This window comes from Henningerozyma blattae, chromosome 1, assembly GCF_000315915.1.
Source record: "Henningerozyma blattae CBS 6284 chromosome 1, complete genome".
In the NCBI taxonomy this organism is placed as follows: Eukaryota; Fungi; Ascomycota; class Saccharomycetes; order Saccharomycetales; family Saccharomycetaceae; genus Henningerozyma; species Henningerozyma blattae.
The window spans coordinates 1,822,058-1,838,414 of record NC_020185.1 but is presented as its reverse complement, the minus strand read 5'-3'; the positions used below and the strand labels follow the sequence as shown (position 1 = coordinate 1,838,414).

The following is a 16,357-nucleotide window of genomic DNA, read 5'->3' as shown; positions in this document are numbered from 1 at the left end:
AGCGAGCTGGGTTTAGAGGTCACGTGTGTTGCTTCACCATGGAGATAACGTTGTAAACGTAGATTCCGTCGTATGTTTACTGCACACAGTATTCATTTAAACATCAGTTCGCATATAAGGGAGAATTATTTATTGAGAAATTATTCCTATTGTGAAGACTTTATTCGCTATTCTCTAGATCTCTAACAGTACATTTATATGAGCGCTTCGGATTCTTGAAACCAGATATTTAAGAACGATCATATCCTTTCCGAAATATATAATACTTCTAAAGAGTACACTATTTAAACCACATTAATCTGGGGTAATACTTTCTCGAGGAATGAGGATGGCTAGGGATAAATTTGACACAATTATATTTATAGGCACAATTAGTTTCCGCTTACCCCCTGTTTGAAACTTCTATCTTATTGAAAATGAAGCTCCTGCTGAGTAAAGCTTAGGTGCTACAGATTGAAATTTGACTGAATAAGGTGATCACATATGAGCTTATTTCAGTTATCAATAAATAGAAAGAGCAGGGACTGTATATATACTCTCTACACTAAGTCCTGCTTTGAGCAATAAATAGATTCTGTCTACTCAAGTTCTTGCAGTTTACTGTATATTCTTACTATAACAGCATGAATGCTGACCATAAATTTGTGTCATAAATCTTGCTCACGTGATCACCCGGAGTTGTCGGAGAGCTTGAAGTCGAAACCGAGGTAACTTGCGAGACTTATAATATATAAAACAAGATATACAAGGATAACATAAGGGTGGATTATCAGACAGGAAGAAAAATAACTAGAAGAATAAACATATCGGCCAACATACATACAAACCATGCCACAATCATTTACCTCGATCGTCAAAGCTGGTGACTACATTTTAAGAACTCCATCTCTTCGTAATACTCTAGTGCCAATAGCTAATCTATTTACCGAATTGTCTGGCTACAGAAAATTAGGTTTAAAAAAGGATGACTTAGTTAGTGAAGAAAATCCAATTGTACAAAAGGCTCTAAGAAGATTAGACCAAGATGAATCGTATGCTAGAGTATACCGTATTATAAGAGCACACCAAACAGAATTAACTCATCATTTGCTACCAAGAAATGATTGGATCAAAGCTAATGAAGATGCTTCTTACTTATTACCTTATATATTACAAGCTGAAAAAGAAGCTGCAGAAAAGAATGAATTAGATAATTTACAAGTTAAATGATCTAGAACAATACATAACATATTATCATTCGTTGTACATACACATTTTTCATCAATTTATTTATACTAGATTATTTATTCTACTTTATTTATTTATATATTCTAATATTATCCAGAACTCTAAACTTTTCAAAAGGAAGTTGGGTGTGTATATGGAAAGCTGTAAGCCGTAGTAACAAGAAATTATCTAGATAGAGAGGCTTCCAAGATTCGAACTCTCGCTGACACCTTAGCACTGCCAAGGACACTAATTAACTTTTGATGCCATTAATTAGCTCTTCACTAGTAAAAAGGGTTACTTTACTAGCATTTATCTGTAATCATCTAGTGTTATCTAGAATAGATATCTTCAGATTTCTAAACCTTTTTTTTACCGAATGTTTCCATAAATTTAAAAGGGAACATATATAGGTTAGTAATTCTCTTCCTTTAAAATTGGAATGTATATTACATTACTTACTAGCTAGCTTGTCAGAACATTCCTTCTTTGTACCCAAGTAAGTTGGCATTACTTGAATAATTCCATTAAAAAAAAAAATTGCGCCTTCCCCCTTCAAGAAGAGGGTAGAAATACGTATATAATATATCATTTAGAAGTCTGTAGAATGTTACCTTATAGATTTTTGTTTTCTTCTTGATTGCGCATGGGAATTTTTTTGCACCCCTCTTTATTCAGAAAGTACTATAGCAAAATATATACTTAGAATTGTATTTTAGAAAAAAGTTAAATCCTTAGTTACAAATATTTTATAATGGGTAGTATTAGAATTGAGGAGCTATTATTTGAGAATAAATATTGTATATCGATACAATTCACTTTTTTTCATGGGATAACATCCTGTCTGATTATTTATTTCTTGAATTAAATATAAAGTTCTTTGACTTTCCATTTTCTAGAATTTGAAATATTGCAGACTCTGTTATATCAAATGTACATGCTAGCCTGTCGTATTTTTAATTTGATTAGACATACTTAAAGTATAAATAGTTGGGATATTTTATTTAAATTAGTAAATACTTTTAGACTTGTATTATATATAATTTAAAGAATATATATATATACATACACACACGTAAAGCATTTGTTCGAGTCAAACGAAAAATGCTACCTTTATTATCAAAAATCAATGGAAAGACTATTGCTAGAAACTATTTCTTTGCATTATTAATGCTCATGATAATTTTTCATGTTGTTTCTTACAGTCATAGGAAATATTCTATAATAACGGGAACAACAAAGTTATTATTTAAAAGAGGAACAAAGTGGGACGCGACAAAATCTGCCGTATTATCTGGGGTACTTATTAGTGCAGCTGCAACTCTATTTACTGCATGGAAACCTGTATTATGCATAGTACCCACAGCACCTCAATGCTGGGCGATGATTATTGGTCTAACAGTTACTGTATTGTTTACATGTGGAATCACTGCTCGTGGAATTTTCAGAGAACAGTTCGACAATGGAGATTTTGACGAGTCAACCGTCAGTAATATTTTGGCAGTTAAAATCTTTACCACATTTTTAGACCAGTATAACCTCAAAAATACAACGGAACATACTTATCCAGTATTTGGTTTAGAAGATTCTTCTGTTGTATTTTGCCAACCTAATGAATTATACACCGATGTTGTTTCAAAATTTGTAGATGCTGGCTTGGGAGTACCACTATTGACAATGACAAACAGTAGTGATGCATCCATTCAAACTAACAATCTAACAAATTTTATAACAATTCATTGGAATACAAATCTTGGGAAACATACTGCTACTCATTTGGAACACTATTCTGTGATGGAAATGGTATCAGATATAATTGATCAATTTAATTCAGGATATAATGGAACTTTTCAATATCAACCAACTGGTAAATTTGATATTGAAAAGGAACATATTGAAAGGGTTAAAGTAAACTGGGTCTCCTATAATGTTAATGAAAATGAAGATCCGGTTTCTGAAATTGAAATACGAGGTTCATCGTTAGATTTCCAAGAGGTATGGGATGGTAATATCAAAGCTTTTGCAAATTTATTTTATGCAAACCATATTTATGATAGTTGGAAATGGAATATTGATGTTGTTAAGGAAAATACGATCAAAGCTTCCGGAATTATAGCAAAATTAAAAAAATTAGTAAGAAAAGAACGCTTATTTTCTCATGGCGAAGCTTATATTAACCAATACGGTGGTATAAGCGATTTAGATTGAGTAAATTAGTGTTCTGTATTAATTTTTATTTCTAGAAGCTTTGATCGTGATTTGACTGCAACAATTGTTATAGAAAAAGGTCCCTATGTAGTTTAAATAGTAACTTAGAATTTATATATATTTATTTTTAAGATTATATGAAAGTAGAAGCAGCGTTTAGATTCCTCCTTTTTATACGTTGTATTTTTTTTGTATTTTTATTTATTGCCACAAAACCACTCATAGCAATAAAACTATGTACACTCATGAAAAATAAGTAGAAGTTCTACAAAATTAGAAAAATAATTTGGAGTATTTTTTTTTTTGAAGACTTCTTATTTTTCCCAATTTATATCATAGTGGTTTTACTTCAATGATTCTGTGTCATATCAATAATTAGGAAAGGTGATTAGTACCAGGCCGATTAAAATGACACTTTATAAATATTTAGCTCGTAAGTTTATTTTTAAGAGGGATAAGTAATGCCAAGAATTACGGTTTTACTATGTGAAAAAGCCAAAAATATAGCTAGCACAAACTATTAGTTAACTCTGATGTATATTCTAAACTACTGTTTTTCTTTTATCTTACTTTTTATTGTTTTGAAAGGTATTCTAAAATTTAACTGATGGATATAGTCCAGTTCAACTATATGTACAATTTTTAAGTCTTACGTATGGTACTATTCGTGATATGCTTAATCGAGTAGTGGATAATAATAAATAAATATATACATATTATTTTATCAATAAATTAGTGCTTTTATAGCTATTTGATTCGTTGGTACAATAAGAGATAAAAATCTTAAAAAAGTTATTTCTGAGGTCTTTGTTTTAGTGTTAATGGAAAAACTTCAGCTTCAAGTATTTTTTGTCCGCATAATAAGATCTAGAAAAATTTAAAATGAAGAATTTATTTACGTCGCTTTGAAACTGAGGATAAAACTATTTTATTTGCAAATTATGAAAAATAGGTAAGTTAAAAGGCAATTATAAAATATGAGAGAAAGATTGACAGTATTTTTCAATTCTCCAGAGGAAATCAATTCTCTCTTGAAATTGGATGTTAACTCAACTATTTCTGTTTCAAAATCTGAGTCCCCATTAATCTTGCAAAAGAGATTTATTTTTGATGACATCCAGTTACCAGATGCTCCATTCCGCCTGATTTATAATCAAGGTAATCTCTTACAGAATTCTCCCATCTTACCAACCTATCCATATGGCTGTTCAGTATTCACTTCGAGCAATTCCACTGATGACTCCAAACTTGTTAAGGTTCCGGATTTATATTCATCATTTCATAGTATGGATCAATCATGTATTAACAGAATTCCATCTTTGGATGGATTTGAATTCAATACCAAGAGCATATACGATATCACATATGCCAATGAAGCATTGACAATCATTGAGTATTCATTAATTAATGATTTAGACTACACACCCGAGGTTCATTTAGAGAAAGCTGAAATTGGCCTATTTTATACTGACGATACAGAAAATTCTTTGATCAATAATTTAAGTGGCCTCCGTTGTGTTTTTGATACAGAAACTTCAAGTTTCAAAAGATGTCAAAAGACTATGTTGTCATATAATTCAAATCAATATATTGACTCTAACCATCAAGTTTCCATTGAGTTAGAAAACCCTGTAGGGCTACATCCAAAACTGTTATTCAATACTTCGAACATTACTTTACTAGATAATGATAATTGTAATTTATACACATACATCCAATTGAATAATACCTTGTTTTGTGACCCGTTCCAAAGTATTTCTGAAATGAAATTATTTGGCCAGTATGATTTGGAATTACCCTCATACTCGACTGAAATTCAAAACGGTCCATGGGGTAGTGAACTACTTCTCCAACTAAACTCGGCCCTAGATATAAATGAGCTTGTTTTACATTCAAGATATGGGTTACCTGATTCGTCCTACAAACAAATAGTTAGCCCATTAGTATTTCAAGCCTGTTCTACCAAAGAAGACCAATTATCCTTTGAAAATCCATTTTATGAAAATGGCTATTCTTATCAAAAATGGTTTAACAATGACTCTATTTTTATTCATTACAATAGCATTGGTGAAGCGTTGGAATTTGAAATTCCAACTGCAAATTCCAGAGATTATAATAGTGTCACTATTATAACCGCATCATGCCTAATTCTTTCACTATTCTATCTATTACGTAAATTATTTATGTAATAGTCTTATGTAAAATCTATGACTGTCAAGTGTGTACTATATATATAAATTCACTGAACTTTAATAAAACACTTACATTTTCTCCAATAATTTTTTTTCTTTTTCACAGTAACATTCTCTAACTTAGGAGCAAAACTACATATAATCTCCAATTTCCTGTATTCCCCGAATAGTACCTACCATTTTTAGCTCTTAATTCAATAACCTGTTATCTATTTTATATCCTCTTGTATAATATCTTCTGTCTATTCTTACTACTCCTTTCTATTATATTGTTTTTTCCCCTGCAAGGAATCGAACCCGGTATTAATAGCGGCTACTGAAGGTCTAATTTTTAGGGGTCAACCTCTTCCCGCTTTAATTTTCAGGTGGCATACTGTTCTTATATCGAGGATAATAAGGTTAGAGAAGGGGAAGCAAGGTATCAAAAATTTGGTTAAAAAAGATACAAATATCTATTACTAACTTACAAAAATTTATACAAATACATTAAGAATATCACAAACTAATATCTGCAACAAAAAAAAAAAAATAATATGTCAGGCCAATTTGATAAAACACAATTAACGAAGATTCTGATTGGCGCGTTAAGGGATTTGGGATATAATGATTCAGCAATTACTTTACAAGATGAAAGTGGAGGAATTAAAGTAGAATCAACTATAGTTCAAAACTTTTTTAATATAATAAATAAGAAAAATAATCAATTTCTAAAAGTAAGCTTCTTTGAAATTGCTAGTTTACCATTACGATACGGGTGTTTAAAAGATGATTTACCTGCAGAGAGCAAGGATATTGGAAAGGAAATAACTATAAATGATTGGGATACACTAGTGGAATTCATGAGTTTACAAACTAAATATATTATGGATGTGTTGCAGAACTCATTTAAGAGGAGTACATGTTCAACTGATACATTAATTAGGTGGTGTACAGTTCTCAAGATTTTTTATTTGATCAATCAGCAAATATTTTTTGAGATTATATTTATTCATGAGAATCCAATTAAGGCAATCACATTCTTAAAGAGTATTCTCAGAAGATTATTACTGGTTTGGGAATCAACATTGTACGATATAAATTTCACAACTTCGTCACCCAATGATGATGAGGAAACTGTCATATTGGATCCAAATGTTAACTTAGGCTTTACTGACTTTATATCAATTCCAAAACATTTACCAACCGAAATTGATTATAATTTTACCAATACATATAATAGTGTCAGTTTTAATAACAACGAACTTAACGAAATACAATTTGATAGGGTAAACTCAGATGAAATTATTAGAAAGTTAACGGCTTTATTGACAGACCCTAATCAATACTATCAATTACCAGTTTGGAGGAATCATTTCATTGATTCAAGAATTTTCTTGATCAATGAAATTTCTAAATTAATTAATCCGGATGATTTGATTCCAAAAAATAGATTAATTGAATTGTTAAACCAATCAATTAAATATCAAAAGTCGAAAGACGTGTTTAATATTTCAGACTCAGATTCAGACGATATGACTCAGCAGACTTCTTCATATTCACAAGATAGTTGTACTCAAATATCTAAAAATCATGATTTGAGTTTTGAAAGAGAGTTTGAATATGAACTGGATTCAAATAACACCAATACAGCAGTTGATGATTCAACACTAGTAAGTACTGCAGCATCTTCGGTAGGGTCAACAATAGTTTCAAATTCCAACTCTAAATTTAATACCAAAAGAACTACATATAACTTGTTGCAAAATAATGTCCCTACCACGAAGTCATTAGATTTCAAGAAAATATATACTATTTCAGAAAATACAGATGAAATTTGGTATTTGCAGTTTTCACCAAATGGGAAATACTTAGCTAGTGCATCGTCAGATACTTTGACAGATAAAAAAATATTAATTTATGATGTTGAGGATAACTTTAAAGTTTATAAAGTTCTTGCAGGGAATGATCAGTGTGTATTATATCTTTCATTTTCACCTGATAGTAGATATATTGTATCATGTCCCTTTAATGAGATGGCAAATGTTTATGATATCCATTCCAGTGGCGAAAAGTTTCTTTGTAATGAATTATTTCCCAATTCATCATATTCAGATGCCAATGAAAAATACTATACTCAAGTTTTAAATCCTATTAGTTCATTTCAAATCACTAAATTAAGACCACAAAACATAAATCAGAACCAACCAATGCTCGACGGGCATCACCCACTACCAGGCTCACCATCTTTACCTACTATTAACAATAACAATGTTGGAGCTACGCACAATGCAAATTCAAACTCTAATTGTCCAAGGATTTGGTCTTGTGATTGGTTACATTCACCGATTGGGAAGTATGTTTTGGCTGTAGGTTCACCCGATCGTGAAGTTGTCTTTTATAACATCAAGAAAAAGAAGATAATATTTAGAATGAATAGCTTTATGGGTACCTCAAACCCTATTATTGATTCTATAACTGGCAAGAGAGAAGTTTTTCCAAGAATTCACGATCTAAAAGTTACTTTTGATGATAGATATTTGATTCTGATGAGTAATCAAGGGATTATTGATACTTACTCCTTAAAGGATTTGCTTCAATCTTTGGAAATAGAGGCGAATAATTTATCCTCATCCTCATCCTCATCATCTCCCTCTCCTACTCCAATTACATCATGGAATGGAGGTAATAATAACAACAACGGTAATCATAGAAATTCCATTGGGTTACCCAAAATTAACTTAACAAGAATATCTAGATTAATGATACAAAAGAAAACAACAAGTATTACATTACCAGAAATGAAATCCGCTAATGATCCATTAGCTTCCAAGGTGTTGATCAATTTGCAATCGAATGAAATACAATTATGGGACTTTAAACAACAGATATTAATTCAAAAATATTTTGGCCAAAAACAAGAACAATTTATTATTAGGTCCTGTCTCGGTTATAATAATAAATTGGTTGCGAGTGGGTCTGAGGATGGCCGCATATATATTTGGTTTAGAAAGCATGGTAATATCCTTCATGTGATTCCAGCACATGTTTGTGAATCCTCAAGGCCAGCAACTTCACAAAATTCGATCCTTTTGAATCAAGAGGATTTCCCAATAATATCACACAGATCTAAAGAAGCCGCATCAAAGAAAAAGAAACGCGAAAAGAATTGTAACGTTGTAGTTTGGAATCCTGCAAATAAAACAATGTTTGCTTCTGGTGGAGATGATGGATTTATACATATTTGGAAAGTTGAACGCTCTTAGAACTAGAGTGTATATCCCCGTATTATTTTATATTATTTTTGATGAGTAATGTGATCCCTTTAAGTTAAGAAGTTTGTTATCTGCGATACTTTTTTTCTTTTTTTTTGTATTTATATTTTTCTGATTTTATTTTATTTCAAGTTATTTATTTTTTTTTTTTATTATTTTGTTTTTTTCCACTTTTTATTGATTTACACATTCTATTTGAAGTTTCTAATTTATATACACATTTAGTTTATTTAATTTATACAGTATGCTATCTTGATGCCAATTCTCTCTAATTTTGAGTTGTTTTTATTGAAGAATGATGTTATATATAGCTGTTCTCAGACTTTAATTGTCGGCATTTTTTTGAAACTTTCAATAACACAAAATATTTATGTGAGCCGCGAATCTCTTTAGTTAATTAAAACAAGCACAAGTGAAAAATTTCACGTAGTAGTTGAAAGAAAATCGGTAAGACTTGTAAGGTTTGACTAAGTTGTAAACCTATCTTTCAGTTAATAATTTTCATTTTAGTTTAATTTCTTTTTTGTTTGTAAAGGTTTCAAATAATATTTCAAATATTGATATTGAAAGAAAACGCAAAAAAATAAAGAGAATATGGTAAATAGCCCCAAACGAAATTCAAATAATAATCATTCTAATAACAAAAACCGCCCATATTACAATTCAGTACTATATTCTAATACTAATATTCCTCCAGCTTATATAACACAATCTGAATCAAACGTAAGCAACTTAGAAGATAGCTCAATAATGTCATCTAAAAGCTTATTAGAATTAATTAATAGTAAAGTTCATGTAAGAAGTTTACCCACCACAATAAAAGGTGGCCAAAAATTGTACTATCGTTCTCAAAAACTTGTTGCAAATAAACTCGGTACATCTCATAGCTGGATTAATGAATTCCCTCATTTTAATGAATTGCATAACATAGCATACGATCCACATGAAGAAAGTAAGTTAAAGAAGCTCAAGAAAGTTGAGGATTATATTTCAAAGATTACTTTAGAATATAATAAGATTAATTCTAGTAGCTCAATTATATTAAATGAAAAACTAGATGATCTTTATCAGGAATGGATACAAAGGCATGGTTCTATACCCACTTTACCGAATTCAAGCAAAAAGAGGAAGAAAAGTCAGCTCCAAACGAATGCTAGTGTTGATTCAAAAACAAAATCAACATCCGAATCATCTATGACTCCAGCATCTAAAGCAAAACTAGAAAAAGAAGAGAGAGAATTAAAAGAATTAAAGGCATTAAAACAACGTTATGATACTGAGGTACGTGAAATTGTTGAAGGTCATATACCGACTGTATATGCAGCTCCAGGTAATCCTAATTTTCAATATCTTGCTAATTCAATTAGGCTGTTGTCACTAAATAGAACAATTTGTTTTTCCATAGATGTTGAAGCCTATGAATTCAATAATAATATTGTAACGGAAGTTGGTATATCAATATATGACCCAAGAGAAAACCAGGATAATTTAGTTCCAATGACTAGAAATTACCACTTGATCGTATCAGAATCATTAGTAATGAGAAATAAAAAATTTGTCTGTGATTTTAAAGATTGTTATTTAATGGGAGAAAGTATTGTATTATCATTGGATCAATGTGTTGAATTCATTCAATCATTAATTAATTATTATATGAGGCCAGCTACTGAAGAAGATTCAACATGGTGCAGAGCCTTTGTTGGCCATAATGTAAAGGGGGATATTAACTGGTTACAAACTATGGGCATTCAATTGCCGAATAATGGTGTTAACACAGATGCTAATAAGAGTACTACTAATAAGAATAGTGCTACTAAGGAAGGTTCTACTAGTAGTCATGAAAATCAAAGTTATGATAGTGTTCTGGATTATACTTTGGATCATTTTAATCCAAATACAGCTAGTACCAATAAGAAAAATTATCCTATATTTATGTTAGATACCGAAAAGTTATATCGATGCTGTTATGGGAATTTTGGTTGTAATTTAGGCAGAATACTAAGATTATTTGAATTACCGCATGCATATTTACATAATGCAGGTAATGATTCATATTATACATTGCGGTTGTTGTTACATATGTGTGATATAAATTTCAGACTTCAAGGCAAATTAGATGAACTCACATTAATGGCTCATAAGATCCGTGAATGGATTGCAAGGGAAAAGTACGAACCCAAAGTTTTACCAATGTCGTATGCGATTTCAGTTTTTGAAGCTAATTCAAAAAACAAGACTAATGGTAAGGCTCAAGACAACTTAAAACGTCGTAGAAAGAAGATTTGGTACCACAAACAGTAATTTGTGGCTCCGAGGTGGTTTGAACTGACCAAATTAGCTATTTAGCTAAAGTACAAACTAAATTAAACTAATTCAACTCTACTATATATATATATATATATATATATATATATATGTGTGTGTGTGTGTGTGTGTGTGTGTGTGTGTGTGTGTGTGTGTGTGTGAACGTGTACGTGTACGTGTATATCTGTATACGTGTAAATTTTGGTCTTGATAGACTCAGACATTTATAAAATATAATAATGAATTAATTGAGTATATTTGTCAAAAAAAAAAAAAAAATAGAAAATAAAAAATTAACAATGTCTTAAGATATACAATAAGATATATGTAAAAATACATAAACTTTGAAGTGCACCGATATTAGTGCGCCATATATGGGTTACGAGGCTTTGGTAAATCTACTGGGCTTAAAGGAATTGGGCCTGGTCTATTATCCATTAGATATAGATCTCTGATCATTCTCTGTAATTCCCCAGATGCTCTTAATTTTTGAAGTTCCACATTTCTACCAACAAACTCGCCCCCTAAATACACGTACGGTTTATACCGTTGATTTGATAATTGAATCAATGCTTGATGAATATGACCGCCATATGGCATTTCGTTTAGCTTTAAAATTATAGCATCATTTTCAGGTATATTTAGGTTTAAGAACAATGTTTGAACAGCAGCATTGAAATGTGGACAGTTAGAATCCCCTGCTACAAATAGCTTACGGCATTTAGTTAGATAGTTTACATCTCTCACAATATCAGGACTAGCTATTGGGAGATCTTCTTTATCAATAGCCCTGAATAAAAGATAACAACATATCAGTAGTATCGCTACAACAACAAAAAACTCACTTTCCATATTATAAATTTGAATCCTGATGTCTGGTAGTCCAATAATAGATGTGTATGGATATAATCTATTGAGATGTGGCTATTGTTTTTTTTATATATTTTAGTTTTAAGCGGCCATGATTATCAATTAAATCAAGATCTAATCTAATCTAATCAATACAAAGTTTCACCTTTGACAAATGAAATTTCATTGGCGTCCTTTACCTACTAAAATAATACCCTACAAGCGATGACTGTTGGTCAATATTTCTGAGTCGTTTAATTAAACTTTTGGACTGAAATTTATTTTAGGTACGGATGTTAGTTCCCAAAATATCATTGAAAAATTGACACATTGACATTTTCAAATTTCTTCTAGGAAATATCCGACAGGGGTTAAAAACGGAGAAACTAAAGTTATTCTACAGCCCTATTAAGGAGTATGAAACGTCATTAAAGATGAAAAAAAAAAAATAACAGTGGTAGAAATGTGGTATATTTTGCGATCTGCAATTCTGTTTTAGTAATTTATTTAATGAATCTTGCCTGAATACTTGTATGGACAGTTTACTGTTGATGAAATTCAATTTGTGGAGATCAACATAGGTTTGTTATAACTGTTTGAAGTAAACTTTGGAAGGTATTGTACGAGACGGTACAGTGTGTTTTGCTGTGGGTTGGTTAGTATATAAAGTAGTAAATAAAAAATTTTGATTTTTAAAAAATAAGAGTTAATAGTAATAATAAATACACATTCTCAACACAATTCGGTACAATATAATATTATTATTCAACTAAATCTTAACTTATCAATAGGGATTAAACAATTAACTTTATAAAATAAATATGGGATTTTTAAAAGAAAAAGCACATACAGAGATTACAGATGAATTAGATCATCTTTTATTATCCTCAGATGTACCTGTAGATAGAAATATTACACAAGTTCGTAAAATTATCAACTTGATTAAAAGTGAATCCAGATATGAATACCGTGAAAATCAAACAGAGGCAGCAAGGGTTATTAGAAAGAAATTGAAACATGGGGATTCACAAATAATCTTAAATACAATGGCATTATTGGATTTATTTATTATGAATGGTATCAAGTTTGGTGCTATTTATAATAACGCTAAATTATTAGATAGATTAAGTATGATTTCTTTAAAAGAAATTAGTGATGATCAAGTCAACACTTATTATGAGCCTAAAGTTATTGAAGCTGTAAGAAATTATGTTTTAAATTGGTATGATTATATTGAAAGAAATGGGTTATCTGATATCCGTAGTTATAAAGGTATTATATCCATTGCAGAAAGAATTCAAAAAGGAATAGAAAGAGCGGAAGAAAAATTGAAGAAAACAGCACAGAGTTTAAAATCTAGTAGTTCAGTAAGACCAGGTAGATATACAGGAACTGATGAGGATGATTATTTTAATGATGATAATGGTTTTTCACGTTCAAGTAAAAACTCTAGACAAACTTCAACAAGAAATGAAGGTGGAAAAAATTATGAATTACATGCAAGAAAATCTAGTACTCCAACTTCTCGTAATCAACGTCGTTCTCGTGGGTCAATTGATAAATCGAAAATCCCCATAGTAATTAGTGATGCGATTTCAGCAAGTGTTGTATTAAATAATTCACTAACAATGGTCTCAGATGATAGCTTTAGTAGGGATTATCCTGAAGTTGAAAATGCATTTAATAAAGCAAGATCCATTAGACGTAAGATCTTACAATATTTACAACTTGTCACTGATGAGAAATATTTAGGAGAATTGATCCATGCAAATGATCAATTAGTTAATGCATTAGAGAAGTACGATAAAAAAAATGGTGAATTTGAAAAAGATGAACCAGAAGAAGATTTAGAATCAAGTGAAGAGGGAATGTCTATGTTTATGTCATCAGATGATGAGAGTTTAGTAAATAAGAATCATATATTAGGTAATAGACCTCGTGGAATTTCTGTTGCATCAAATCCATTCGGTGATGGTCATACATTTTAATATCCATAATATTTAAGTTTATATAGTATGTAAATAACTTATATTGCTTTGTTCCATTTCATTTTAAAAAAGGCGTCACAAAATATATTAATTATTACAAAAACTTACACAAAAAAAAAAAAAAACAATTATTTAAACGTGTAAAACGAAAAGTCATCAAGTACTAAAGAATATTAAATAAAACAAGAAAGAAATAATACTGGATATAATATAACATCATAAAAAGGGCATCGATAAAAATCTTTTTTTGTAAAAAATTAAAAAATTAAAAAAAATAAAAAAAAAAAAAAAAAAAAGGGTAAATGTTTAATTTTTCTTATAATGAAACATATTTTGTTTATCAAACAATTTTTTGTTATTGTAATGATGGGCTTTTTTATAATATAGAATTTTTGGTAATTCTAAATTTCTAATTACCAATTTTTTTTAATTTCATTAAGAACAATTTCATCACCACCTATTTTATCAATGATATTTTTCTGAGTTTGAATATTATTTTGAATGGACCAATATTCTAAATATTCGTCTTGTTGATGGCTACTTAATTTAGAATATTGGTCCATGGTCAGACTTGGATATTTTCTCACTGGTTTTATTTGAGATTCTTCAACTTTTTCAAGTTGTAATTTTTTCGAAGTGACTTTATGGTTTTCTATAAAATATATTTTATCAATCATTTCTGTTGCAATTTCTGTCAATTCATGAAGATGCATTTTAATTTAAGTTTGTCTTTTTTTTATTTTTGCAAAGTTTGTTATAATTAATTTAATTGAACCATGATGATGAATGGAAGTTGTATTATCTGTCATATTTATAGTTTTAATTAATTTTAATTAGTTTACTAATGTTTAATTTAATTCGTTTTATTTAGAATAAGATAAATATATATTAAGATGAAATAATAATGTTGATGTTGACTCTCTAAAAAAAAAAAAAAAAAATTGAAATAAGGGTCTTTTATAGTTGTTATGGAATATGTATATATATTTTTTTCCTTCACAGTAAGAAAAAAAAAGGTTCCACAAAAAATATATAAACTTAGGGGGATTATAAGGTAAAACTTCTATACAAGTTTGATATAGTAATACACATTCGAAGAGGAGGATGGAGAGAAAGTGAAAAGCAAAAAAAAGCAAAGAAACAAGATGAGCAGTATAAGAAATTTTTGGAAAAAGCGTAAGATTGTTTAAGGTAAAACCATTATTGCATGGGGTTTAGCACAGTGTTAAGATAAGAGCACAAAAGAATATTCATTCTTTGGAAGAAGGAGTTGATTCATGGAAATTCAAAGATAAACTATTAATACAGTGTCTAACATCCTTTGGAATTCCCAATCGTTTTGTCCAGCCTTCTTCTGCAAAGACGTGACCTAGGTGGCCACCACATCCGCCACAAAGAGCTTCAGTTCTTTCCATACCTAGGGATTCATCTTGGACTAGCATTACTGAACCAGATTGGATTTCTTCATAAAATGAAGGCCAACCACATCCAGCATTAAATTTAGCATTACTTGAATACAAAGGAGCTTCACAATTTGCACAATAATAAGTACCTGGTTTTGTATTATTTAAATACTTACCAGAGTTTGGTGGTTCTGTAGCTCCATCTTTTAGTACTTTTAATTGTTCTGGTTTTAAATTTGGATTCCACTTTACCATATTATTGATGGTGGCAGAGCTGTTATTTTTTGACATATCCATTTTGAAGTGTTTAGATTTTAGGGGTAGGGTGGGGGGAGGGGGGGGGGGGGGGGGGGGGTTTAACAACTGGTAGATAATATGTACAAATATAAAAATTCAACAATTTTAATTAACTTCACTTATATAAACTCCGAGACCGAAAGCGAAAACGATAACGAAAGTGAAATTAAAAACGTGGTAGAAATAAGTGGCAAATCAAGATGAATTGTACTCAAGTATTTGATGAATTAGTAGGCTGTTTATCTACTGGAGGTCAGTTCCGTCATTATTATCGTACAGGAGAATTTGATAGTTGTAGTCGGTTTTTCACCAAGTATCAATTTTGTTTAAGTAAGGGGAAAGATTTGAAATTGGTTGAAGAATGGCACCGTGAACAACTAGAAATGAATAGTCAACGAGGTGGATCTGTAGATGATATTTGGAAAGAGAGGGTATGAAAGAGCATGCTTTATTTACTAATCCTGTGTATATTGTATAATTTTGTATTATTTCTTTTTTAATTTTTTTTTTTTTTTTTTTTTTAATTTGTTATTAACAGGTGCGAATAAATTTTCGGGATCATGTGATATCGAATTGTGTTTAAAGTCTACTTACAAGAGGTGGTGGGTGAATACTATATATAGAAGGAATTATATAAAAGTGTTGGGGAGATTATATAA

At 30.2% G+C, this 16,357-nt stretch overlaps 9 protein-coding genes across 9 annotated transcripts; 7 read left to right on the top strand and 2 right to left on the bottom strand.

The window, feature by feature from the left end:
• Nucleotides 1-828: 828 nt before the first annotated feature.
• Nucleotides 829-1,209, top strand: QCR7 (ubiquinol--cytochrome-c reductase subunit 7; the record flags this gene model as incomplete). The annotated part of the gene is made up of 1 exon (XM_004178002.1): nt 829-1,209. The coding sequence occupies one exon, from the start codon at nt 829-831 to the stop codon at nt 1,207-1,209; it is 381 nt and encodes a 126-aa protein (XP_004178050.1).
• A 1,101-nt stretch (nt 1,210-2,310) lies between these two features.
• On the top strand, nt 2,311-3,414 carry TBLA0A07400 (uncharacterized protein; the record flags this gene model as incomplete). The annotated part of the gene is made up of 1 exon (XM_004178001.1): nt 2,311-3,414. The coding sequence occupies one exon, from the start codon at nt 2,311-2,313 to the stop codon at nt 3,412-3,414; it is 1,104 nt and encodes a 367-aa protein (XP_004178049.1).
• A 977-nt stretch (nt 3,415-4,391) lies between these two features.
• Nucleotides 4,392-5,603, top strand: PBN1 (Pbn1p; the record flags this gene model as incomplete). The annotated part of the gene is made up of 1 exon (XM_004178000.1): nt 4,392-5,603. One exon carries the CDS (start codon nt 4,392-4,394, stop codon nt 5,601-5,603), a length of 1,212 nt encoding a protein of 403 aa, XP_004178048.1.
• A 536-nt stretch (nt 5,604-6,139) lies between these two features.
• On the top strand, nt 6,140-8,848 carry GID7 (glucose-induced degradation complex subunit GID7; the record flags this gene model as incomplete). Its single annotated transcript, XM_004177999.1, has 1 exon — nt 6,140-8,848. The coding sequence occupies one exon, from the start codon at nt 6,140-6,142 to the stop codon at nt 8,846-8,848; it is 2,709 nt and encodes a 902-aa protein (XP_004178047.1).
• A 603-nt stretch (nt 8,849-9,451) lies between these two features.
• TBLA0A07370 (uncharacterized protein) lies at nt 9,452-11,158 on the top strand (the record flags this gene model as incomplete). Its single annotated transcript, XM_004177998.1, has 1 exon — nt 9,452-11,158. One exon carries the CDS (start codon nt 9,452-9,454, stop codon nt 11,156-11,158), a length of 1,707 nt encoding a protein of 568 aa, XP_004178046.1.
• Nucleotides 11,159-11,521: 363 nt separating this feature from the next.
• TBLA0A07365 (dithiol glutaredoxin GRX2) lies at nt 11,522-12,013 on the bottom strand (the record flags this gene model as incomplete). The annotated part of the gene is made up of 1 exon (XM_004177997.1): nt 11,522-12,013. One exon carries the CDS (start codon nt 12,011-12,013, stop codon nt 11,522-11,524), a length of 492 nt encoding a protein of 163 aa, XP_004178045.1.
• Nucleotides 12,014-12,831: 818 nt separating this feature from the next.
• On the top strand, nt 12,832-13,998 carry LSB5 (Lsb5p; the record flags this gene model as incomplete). The annotated part of the gene is made up of 1 exon (XM_004177996.1): nt 12,832-13,998. One exon carries the CDS (start codon nt 12,832-12,834, stop codon nt 13,996-13,998), a length of 1,167 nt encoding a protein of 388 aa, XP_004178044.1.
• A 1,250-nt stretch (nt 13,999-15,248) lies between these two features.
• Nucleotides 15,249-15,698, bottom strand: MXR2 (peptide-methionine (R)-S-oxide reductase; the record flags this gene model as incomplete). The annotated part of the gene is made up of 1 exon (XM_004177995.1): nt 15,249-15,698. One exon carries the CDS (start codon nt 15,696-15,698, stop codon nt 15,249-15,251), a length of 450 nt encoding a protein of 149 aa, XP_004178043.1.
• Nucleotides 15,699-15,898: 200 nt separating this feature from the next.
• On the top strand, nt 15,899-16,135 carry EMI1 (Emi1p; the record flags this gene model as incomplete). The annotated part of the gene is made up of 1 exon (XM_004177994.1): nt 15,899-16,135. The coding sequence occupies one exon, from the start codon at nt 15,899-15,901 to the stop codon at nt 16,133-16,135; it is 237 nt and encodes a 78-aa protein (XP_004178042.1).
• Nucleotides 16,136-16,357: the final 222 nt, after the last annotated feature.